This window comes from Amblyomma mixtum, chromosome 2 (genome assembly GCF_055824585.1).
Source record: "Amblyomma mixtum isolate Tamu chromosome 2, ASM5582458v1, whole genome shotgun sequence".
Taxonomy (NCBI): domain Eukaryota; kingdom Metazoa; phylum Arthropoda; class Arachnida; order Ixodida; family Ixodidae; genus Amblyomma; species Amblyomma mixtum.
The window spans coordinates 11176086-11186975 of record NC_143013.1 but is presented as its reverse complement, the minus strand read 5'-3'; the positions used below and the strand labels follow the sequence as shown (position 1 = coordinate 11186975).

At 45.2% G+C, this 10890-nt stretch overlaps 1 protein-coding gene across 3 annotated transcripts; it reads right to left on the bottom strand.

Moving 5' to 3' along the window:
- Window positions 1-827: 827 nt before the first annotated feature.
- On the bottom strand, window positions 828-9412 carry LOC149358398 (uncharacterized). Of its 3 annotated transcripts, XM_089570468.1 has the most exons (6): window positions 9313-9400; window positions 3227-3376; window positions 3083-3164; window positions 2760-2944; window positions 2073-2207; window positions 828-1798 (listed from the first exon to the last, which is right to left on the bottom strand). In XM_089570468.1, exons 1-5 carry the CDS (start codon window positions 9316-9318, stop codon window positions 2118-2120), a joined length of 513 nt encoding a protein of 170 aa, XP_089426594.1. In that variant the 5' UTR covers window positions 9319-9400; the 3' UTR covers window positions 828-1798; window positions 2073-2117. The 3 variants fall into 3 exon arrangements, with proteins under 3 accessions (XP_089426594.1, XP_089426596.1, XP_089426595.1); XM_089570470.1 differs by lacking the exon at window positions 2073-2207 and having other exon boundaries at window positions 9313-9412; XM_089570469.1 differs by lacking the exon at window positions 9313-9400 and adding an exon at window positions 3474-3853 and having other exon boundaries at window positions 828-2207.
- Between the last annotated feature and the right edge of the window lie 1478 nt (window positions 9413-10890).

The window sequence follows — 10890 nt, the reverse complement described above, 5'->3', positions numbered from 1 at the left end:
CATGTTGTATTTGATAAAGTATGCCAGCATCGAAGCCTCATTTTGCAGATTTTATTAAGTTTTTCACAAACTACACCCTTCTCTGAACCGTTGTGTGATAAATCAAAAAACATTTGTGGTGGATTGCATTAAACTGAACTGTAGTTTAATTAGCTTCTGCACTTACTTTAAAACTCGCTCATCTAACTGCAGAACATTTGTTTTCTCAAGAATTGAGCAGGAGTAAATTTTTATAGTCTGCAATGACGGACTGCTATACCATTCCAGTTCATAACTTCCAGTAGAACTTTGCATGTGTACATATACCTTACATGTCCATGTGCTTGATTTGTCATGTGATAGTTCAAATACAGTCAAAAATGATTTTTCGCAATACAAACCTCACTAAGCACAGCACAATGGATGATTGTCAACGTGAAATTGTTTATGGTCTTGCTCAGATCTCAGTTTAACTTGTCAAGTGAACTGGCAGGAGCAAATGTGAACAAAACAGTGCTGCACGGCGTATTGAAAGGAAGAAAGTGACAAGCAAAGAAATGCTGCAATAATATCTCTCTGCTTCTGTGGTTGCAAGAGTGTGGATTACAGAATCGTAATCTACAGTATCGTTGAGTGTCATTAGTCGGAGCCCCACCTAACTCTTGAGAACAGCTGTTCTGAGTTCCTTTTCTTGTTGAACATCTCATGCAATCTCCTGAGAGTTTCTCCGCTCGACTTGGCTCACCTTGACATGAAGTGCACCAGTGTTGCTGAGCATACATGGTGCGATGTGATGTGAAAAGTTCCGTAAAGTGGCAAGTGAAAGGAGAAATCTTTGGCAGACAAAATTAAAGTCTTTAAAAACAATTTATTTCACATGCTCTGGTACTTTAACACTTTCCCCGTGTTAAAAGGGACACTTACCACACCATTTATTTTATAATTTAGTGTCACAACTTAGTGAACTGGAGTGCTATGGCCACTTAAGGCACCATTTTCAGCACTTGCATTTCACAGATGCAGCTCGCACTAGTTCAGTGACAACAAAGGGAATTTCACTCAGGAGGGCAATTATGTTCTACCAGAAGACGTGGCAAGGTCATTTCACGGCTTCAGCTGAAATGATAAAAAAGGGTGTTTTACAGCAAAACATGTAGCAAACACCCCCATCTCTACTCGAGAGAATGCTTTGGGTATTTGCAAAGCGAGATTACCATTGAAGAACCAAGATAACCACGGGCTTGATGATAATGTGTCACAGAATGTTCGTAACCAACGGTGCGTTTCTTCCCAGTGTCCGCAATTTGCAACTTTGTTCCCAACTGCAGCAGCCACCAATTGGGTAAAACTTCAAGATTGCAAGTGTTTAACAGCAGGTTGTCAACACAATGGTCAGTTTGGCCCTCCACTCTTAACATGGTGAAAATAAAGCTTGTGCCTTTCAAATTCTTCATGACTTAGTATACAAGAATTGCAGCGCAGTTTGACCATGACTAACCAAAAAATGTACACAAAAGCACTGCAGCAAGGGTGACTAACGACCATTGTAAAAATGCTAAATGTCTTTCGGAAACAGTCTTAGCTCACAACAGACCTGCTCCTGGGGATTGTTTCTCAACACAGCTGGTGACAGCCAGCCACGCGTAGCGGAGCGATATATACATGCGATGCACAGATGGTCCCTTTCGCAGACGTGCATTCTGTGCACAGTCAACAACGCACGTGCACTAACAAGAAACAGCGCAGCTTCCCACAAGTTGCAGTTTCATGTGTTCCCAACCAGGCAGTAAGTATGCTTGCACCAAACAGCTCTTCCACCCTGTCCGTGAAAGATCAGAACACGACAAGTAAGCTATATATGAAAAAACAACATCGTGCAAATATTTCACATAACCAAGCAAAAGGCAACTTTGGGAATCATGCGTCAAGGGTTTGAGCTTTGGCTTGGAACAACTTTGATTCCACAACATTGTACATGCATCGAGATAAATGCATTGAAAGACGACACAGAAGCTTGCACACTGAATTATCAAGTGTAACTGAATATGACATGTTTGCAAGCAATCAATCTTCGCCACAGACATTTTTCCAACCTTGCAAAAGTAGCACGGTTTGCTGGAGAGCACTAATGTAACCGCTCAATACAAGCACGTTTTTTTCATGATTCGAAGAAACTCCTCTTGATTAACCTCGCCGTCTCCGTCCCTGTCAGCCTCGTTTATCATCTCCTGTATGGACAGAGGAAAGTTAAAGGTGACAAATCAAAGTGGGTTGAGTAATTCTTACTCAAAGATCTTGAAGTTTTTATCAAGGGCCCCTTTGACAATATTTCCTGAATTGCCAAACATCTGTAGCCTCGGCCGCTAGTTAACAGAGAGCACAACCTACAGCTTTCAAAATCTAAATGCGATTAACCTTTCTACCAACGTTTCTCTTTTCTTCATAAAGGCATTAAGCAGGATTCTGTACTTTTGGAGGTTATGTCCGAGTAAAGAATGTTTTGGGGTCTACAGGTTTTGTGGGAAAAATCTGGTCCTTCCTGAACAATCTTTTCACCATTATCTACTGCTTGAAAGCTATGTCTTTCCAGGCCTTTAGTGCTTCGATTTTGGAGTGTCAAAGAGACCCTGTTTCAACAGCAGTCCAGAGACAACGCGGTCACATGAAAATATGTAAATGGCCAGGCTTCTCGCAGTACTACAAAAGTGTCAGTTGAGAAAATGCCCCCTCGGGCAACACATTTTCACCACAGTGTATTAATAGCATAAAAGCTGGCTTACCTGCAATTCCTCATCCGTAAGGTTCTCGGAGAGTTCTTTGGCAACGCTTTTGAGATTTTTAAAGGAGATCTTGCCCGTGCCGTCTTCGTCGAACAACTGGAATGCCTTCATGATTTCTTCGTTGATGTCCTTCTCCGCCAATCTTGTGGCCATTACATTCATAAACTCTTCGCGCGCTATTTTTCCTAGTATCGCAAACAGGAGGAAAAGAACAAAAGCTGCAATACCACATCGATTGGAAGACAGTCCTCCTCACGATTTTTCAGTTAACAATACAAGACGCAGCTAATTGGCAGCTGAATCGTGAAGGTAGCATCAATTACCGATTTCTTGCTTGTCAATCTCGGCTAGCAGCTTCTTCACCTCCTCCTTCCTGGGCTCGAATCCCAATGCTCTCATGGCAAACTAGCGAGAGAAGTTTCACATAACGTTAGCGCCAGCCACAGGACTGCATATTCTCCACTTGCCTTCAAGTCCTTCGCCTCCATGAACCCGCTGCCATTCGGATCAAATAAATTGAACGCCTCATTGATGTCATTCTTCTGTTCATCGCTTGGTTCGGGTTTGCCGCTCAGCTTGCGCTTGTAACCTCCAGATGTTGCACCTTTCCGAGACGCCTGAAATAGATCGTAGCGTGCGGACGAAAAGCAAGAACTTCACGTGCAGTTTTTAGCTAAATGCAGTGACAGCAGTTGAAGAAAACCAAGCACTTACCATGACATCTGGGTAAGTACCTTGACTAGCTACGCGGCTGGCTGAACTATGGTCGCGTGAACTACTCACGTGCGGAGCCGGGAAGGTTCGGAGCAGTCACGACTCACAACCGGGAGCAAGGAAATGCAGTGGCGCAGTGTGGCAGAAGTTAGCGCAGCGCCGAATCAATGCGCGGGGTTGCAAATGACTAACCAAGACTGTTTATAATCTCACGATTACGAACCAAGCGGCAAATAATCTTCGTATGAGAGTTTGTGCAGTAAACTATTTCTTATCGTACAGCTTCACGTACAGCTGAGTGCCTTCGCGCTGCCGCGGCGCGCAGCGCAGCTCAGACTCGCTCAGACTTGCTCAGGCAAGTTCGACGGCGAGTTGCTCAGTCGCTGATAGTCGCGGCTGAAAGAGTGGCGCAAAACTGAAAAAACTTTGGTGCAAAATCTAAACAAATCTCATGACCTATTTTTGAAACTAGCAGATGGTTGCGTCATCTATCGGCTTTAATGTTAGCTATTATTGGTGTTTTGTAACTTTTTTGGTTTTTGTAACAGTTTATTTAATTGCCGCAAGCGGCGCGACAGCCTGGCCAGTTCAGGGTGAGGACACCGCTCTCGACGGAGGCATGTTGGGTCCCACACTCCCGTTCGGTTACATTGGGCGCAATGCGGCGGCGGGCTGTTTCGAACAGAAAACTGCCTCTACCGCGTGAAATTCCGCAAATCTGCTGCCTCCCCAAGTCAGGCGGTACCATAGATTGTTTAAAAAGTAAATCAAAATTAGTTATGCAAAAATATATCTTCTTTCGCTGCTAATGTGCCGAGAAACTCGGCGTCTTGTGAGCATGCAGTTATTCTCACAAAGAGCGTTGCATACCCCAGTGGAATCTGCTGGCCCGGGGACCGGGTGCTTTGCATTTCATTACTTTTCAAACAAACAGGATTACTTATTTCGAGCTACATTTTCATATTCGCCAAAGACTGCCATTCAAACAGCTCCGGCCCAAGCAAACATTGTTCTGGAATGCAAACATTTAGTATGCCTTGCGCCTCGCATACTTTGGAGTTTTGTTGGTTTACAGCACGTGTCACTTGACCTGTGATTCCCACTTCTTTCTCCGCACGTTTCTCCAGCAAAGGGAAATAACCGCTGTCCTTTTCTAGAGTGAGCAACACCCGGGAACACAACTATAGCTATAGCTTATCTCCAACAGCTGCATCACGCTCACAACACGAGGTCCATTCAAGCAAATAAACGTGGCCCAATGGGCGAACTGTCGCATCGGTTTTGCATGTTTCAAGCGTTCCCTGCTGTTTTTCTTCTCCCGATTGGAGACGCATCATTGTGCAGCAGCGTCAGTACACATCGAACCTTCTGCGCCACGCTGTCAGAAGTCGCATCCAGACCACTAGCACGCGCCAATTACGCAGGCCGGAAAGGCTGCCCTGCCGTTGATTGCGGCAAGGGGAGGCGAGGATTAAAACTTCTCAGGCCACGTCCAAATCTGCCGAGCGCTTCCCAAGCAACCACAGATATCCGTCGGACGTACGAGCTAGATCCGAACGTCCTTTGCCGAGATCGGACGTCCATCGGACGTACAAACACAATCCGATTTCGGATATCCGTATTCGTACATCCGCCGGACGTACGGACAGTGTCCACTTTTGTATATCCGCACGAGAGACGAGGTGTACGTCCGAAGGATGTAAGGCCGAGTATTTTCCCAGGCCATGAGTATGGACGTTTTTTATTTCACAGAAAATTCGCGCATTTCGTGTATGTATACTGTTTTATTTGCATCAGTTGGAGGGTTTGACGCGAAGATGTTTGTAAATTTATGCGATTCCACTCCTACCTGCAGTGCAAGAGCCGCCAACGAGCTAAATTTATCTAAGAGGAAAAGCAGGTGTTGCAGAATTTTGAAAGAACTCAATAACTAGTTTTATATTTATAAAACTTCTCCAAATTAGTGGAGTTGTGCGACATGTCCACCGTTTAGCTAAACTTGCCATTGAAACCACTCGTAAGTATCAAAACTCCCGTACATTCTGCTATCACCATAATCATAGATGTCAGCTCGCGGTCAGTCCAATCCAATCCATCAGTACGGCTCCGTAGCGCTGTTGATTTGTCGCGTAGTGTTGTCGCGCAGAGCTTTATAGCTCTGTTATTATAATGTGTGGCTTTGTTCGGTCTGTGGACGAAGGTAGTATGTAACTAAGCAATTCGAAAGATACGGGAAGCTCCTGAAGCTCTTCTGGAACACCGGAATCCCGTACTGCGTCGACCTTGGTTTAAAGAAGGCTTAGTGCACATGCGATTGCCTACGAAGGTATGTATCCAGTACAATTCTTGGAACTTGCTTCTAGGACAATGCAGCATGCATGCTCATATAACATTCGTTCACAGGACAGTGGGAGCAGTAAGCGCGAGGAGATGGCTTCCACAAGTGTGCTGTTCTCACACTTTCGGGAGCCCTCGACTCGCGCGGCTAATTCCCACTCCTCTTCAAAGTTGCGGGACGGAGTATTTTCGCATCTTGTTAATATTTAAGGCATCGCTAGGTTCTCTGTGCCTATATAAAGAGTGACAACGCGCGAAAGGCAGACCATAGGAAGCACGTGTAGTTCGCAGTGGTTCGCAACGGAAGCTTTGCGGCTTTCTGTGCACAGTCGCGTACAGTGCTGCGCAGGTTAGTGCGCTAAGGCCCATGAGAATAAGAAAAGAGCATATACATTGTCAAATATGGTGTGGAAAGTGAGAGCTGTTATTGCCTTATACTTATTGAGAGAGAGAGAGAGGGAAACGCAGGGATGCCTTCCCTAAGTGCATTGTCTGTTATACTTGCAGCATTAAACACTTCTATTAATTGGTTCCAATGTTTTTACTTGGGCTGCTGCATTGTGCCATTTGTTTTACATGACTGATGTTTGCCGCGTTATTTTTATTTCAGAAATACTGTGGGTGGGAAGATTACGGATGTGTGTCCCAAGCTTGCCACATTTGAAGAGTCACATTTAAGAAATTTTCCGAATATAACCTATTGCTCTGCTGATGTATCATCAACCACAATAAAATATGCCTGCTATGCATCAAACTGTTTTCTGTTTTATTGCATCGCGCGGAGTGAAAAAAGCACGCATGCACCATATATGCGAATATTCGAGAAAGATCCGCCAATGGACGTACTCAACTGGACGTCCGTCGGCCGGCGAACCGTATACCTTTGGCCACCTTTCGGACGGCCGACGGACGTCTACCGGCTGTTTGCGGATGTTCAGCGGACGTACAGAACATCCGAAACAGACCTCTGTCGGCCGTCCGAAGGATATCGGTGGTTGCTTGGGTTTCTACAGAATCTGACTACAAAGACGTTTCCCAGTAGGGCACCCATTAGGCGCTCTCCCGCTGATAAGCGAGTATGTGAGCTTTCGTCAAGCACTTTGTTCAGTTTATTTATCTTCGTGTCACGAAGGCATTCTATCCTCGCCCCCCTCTCTCTCTACTTCTTCGCGCCAGCTCACTACGAATATGCGGTGGCGTACCTGCGTCAGTATAAGCGAAAAGGTGCGATTGCTTGACGCCAACGAAAGGAGCCTTTTTTTTTTTTTACCCACTACAAAGAAAAAACGCTCCTTTCGTTGGCGTCACGCAGCCACATCAGCAAAATTCGTCACACATGTTTCTGGTTGGTTGGCCTCAAGTAGAATGGCACATACCCACTACGGGGGAGTGGCCAAGACACAGGCGGTGAACTGTTGGAAGGATTAGGAGCTTTAGAGGAAAAGGAGAATTAATAGGGTATAGGCTGACAGATTGGACGACGCAACGAAAGGGGTCCTGTTAGCTGGGAGATCAAAGATGGGACGACGTCTTTATGTGCAAATTTGAATGCATCATATGGAATGGTTCAATTTTGTATTGACTGAAAGAGAGACAGAAAAAAAAATGAAATAAAATAAAATAAAAATATAATAATAATAATAATAAATGAACTGTTTGATAATCAGAAAAATGGAAACAAATAGAAAAATAAATAAATAAAATTTACATTAGCATGGGAGTCGCTGTGTTTCTAGAAGAAATTTTTGAACTGCACAGCGCGCACTCCTGTTGCTTCGTCGAAGCGAAGTAGCACCAAAGGAAAGAACAACCTCAGTGGTCACAGGCAGACCCAGCTGGTGAAACGGAATTTGGGCAGACATTTCCAGAGTTTACGTTTCTTTTTTGCCTTTCTTGGTGACAGCAGCGGCGGATGAGAGCTTGTCTTTCTCTGCGCTTTACGATAAACGCGGTTTTCCAGCTAGTCCAGACCCATACCTTAATGAGAGATTTATTGCCTTGCTCGACTACTACTGAGTGAGGCGACAAGCCAGCGTCTCTTGGAAACTGGAGCAGATGTATGGACGCGGAAGCGAGGAAGTAGGCGGCTATGGGATTCAAACGAAGTGGTTATCAGAGGCTGATTTTGAGAGGTTACAAATTTGCTAATCGGTCGCTTTTGGAAGATTTTTTTCTTGAAGTTCTGAAAAGAAAAAATAAATGTGTCAGTTAAATTTGTCCTCGAGTAAGGCTACTTCATGGAGGAAGAAAAAACTCCATGGGCTACTTAGCAACTACGAATCAGTAGTCAACACCGTTCAGAGAAGAACTCAACCGCCTGCGTGATTCTTTTGCGGTACAAGCAGTTGAGAAAGTATGACCAATATGTTTCATACATTTCACAGCTGTACCTCAGAGCAGTTTGGCGACGGACCGTTTTGAAGAGAAATTTGCCATTACTGTGTGGAATTGCCCACATATGGATATGGTGCAGTAATAAGACAAAGGGATCCAAAAAATGCTGAAAAAGTGGGTTTTAACTACTCAGAAATGGTTATATTTCGCAGGTCACCCACCGCGCTGCTCGCATACCCGAGAAAATTAGGGCCCTATAGGGCCCTGGGCCCCATGACAGTCCTTTAGAGGCGCTGGTACCAACAACAAATACAGCGTAATTCTACTTAATTCGGTGACCATGACACTCTAAATTACAACTGCGAAGGAACACTACAACCGCTGTCCTTTTTCAGTGCAGCCAGTGACTGAAGTCCGTCATTGTTTTTCGGTTGCCGTGTGGTTAGAGCTACTGCACCACGAATAATACACATTCAAAAGTGCCAGAATACCATTGCTACGGGGGAAACAACTATGTAGTGCATATTTGCAGTTCAGTCGCATCATTCCAGTCGCCACGCAACCGCATACAAGCCACGCCACACGCATATCTGTACGCGACCGGCGCGTGTGACCCAACATGCCGCTGCGAGGGGGAAACGGCGGCGCGGGGAAGGGTGGATCCCGTAGTATTCGCTTTCTTCACAACAGAACAGTATTCTATAATATAACACTGTAACAAAATAAACGCCATGTTTATTATTTTCTGTTGATCATTATTTGTGCATTTATTGTAGTTGATAATAATTGAATACCCCGTCTTTGGTTTCATCTTTGCGCCACACTATATCACACCCCGATTTTACGAACTTTGATGTTATACGAACAAGGTATACCGCCAAAGACGCCATTTTTATTTGTATTATAATTAAGGAGCTGAAATTGCTCTCAGAACACGATTAATTATGAAGCCTTCCAGAAGAAAGGCAGCACGAAAAGAGTGTTTATCGCCATCCAAAGCTCTCACTTGTAGAGTGCACTGAACGGATTAAATTTCGAAGGTAAATAAAAAGCGCTTAAGCTTGAGGTTGCTTTCCTAGCAAAATTGCTGAACAAACCTGCCGCTTTCGTTACGATTTGTTTTCGTTTCGCTCCGAATTTATCCACGCATAAAACAAATTTCGCTTACCTGCATAAAACTGAAGTATACAGAAACAGCAAGCAAAATTACATTTGATATAACCAACAGTGTAGCCGAAAAAAATGGACATACGGCATTACGCAATAATGTCCATCTAGATGCAGGAGCATGAGCGATCGAAGTGAGTCGCACCAAAGCCACCTAGACTCTCTAGGTGGCTTTGGCAGGCTTTGGTCACACAAGCGTTTGCGGGACGGCAGGCTGGAAACGCTGATTGGTCAAAAAAATATGACGTCATACGCGTGACGTCATAGGTCACGTGATATTTAATGACGTCATGTCCGGTTGGGGACAGGCATGTTTTCCCTAGATTTTCCCCCGCCACCGCTCGTCAGCGGACGGGGCTGCTCGCGAGGAGCCGAGAGGCGAGGAGGCAGCGTGCACTGCAGCGTTGCCTCCTCGGCGTGTCCCCGTCATGTCTTTCGACCCGCCGCGGTGGCTCAGTGGCTATGGCGCTCGGCCGCTGATCCGAAAGACGCGGGTTCGATCCCGGTCGGGGTGGTCGAATTTCGATGGAGGCTAAATTCTAGAGGCCCGTGTACTGTGCGATGTCAGTGCACGTTAAAGAACCCCAGGTGGTCGAAATTTCCGAACCCCTTTCACTACGGCGTCCCTCATAGCCTGACTCGTTTTGCGACGTTAAAACCCCAATAAACCATAAACCCATGTTCTTCAGTGCGCGCGCGAGATTAAAAAGCGCACCTGTCGCGCTGCGCTGTCACACTGCATGCCTGCTTCCGTGCATTTCTTGCGGACTCCTTTCAGTCATACTTAGCTATACTTTGACCAAAAGGCTTCTTAAACAGTTATTTCAAGTTTTATTGCTATGTATAAAGAATATGTTTGTAGCAGGTGCGTGAGCCCGAACAAAAGAAAACTGTTTTTATTCCCCTTCAGTATTCCTGCTTATCGAGACTTAAGTATTTATATGTTGCAGTACATCTTTTTTCAGGCATCACAACTGATGTTTCGATGTGTTTGGTAATTGACTTCATTGTAGCTTCATACTTGCACCATTTAAACTCTGCACATAGCTCTTTTTTCACAAAAGGAAATGTGATTAGGTTTCTGAATAGAGCTGTGCACGGGCCGCAATTTCGAACCCGCGCCCGGCCCGGGACTTAACCTACCGACAGGAAGCCCGGCCCGACACTGAAGGACCCTGAGCACGCTCGTGCTCGGCCCGACCTGCAAAGCGGCGACGACACAAAAAGAGAATTTCAGGAAAATGAGTTTATTTCAATGACATTCAAATTTTGACCTCGCATTCCAGATCACAGTTTGGGATTATACACAAGACACAACGCATAAAGGTATAGATTTATCACTCTAAATATGCAAGTTGTTCATTGATGATGGCTTGATCGAAACAAGAGCGGCGCTCTTTCATTACGAATCCTGCGGCGCTGAAATTTTTCTCGCTGCTTGAATTGGTGGCCGCAACGGCTAATACTTCCATAGCAAGAGAAACGCTTGAAGTATGAAGGGGAATGACAGACGTGGTGTCGTAAGCCATGGATGGCGTGCCACAACAGGAAGACTTTTTGACTTGTTAGAGGATAAGCG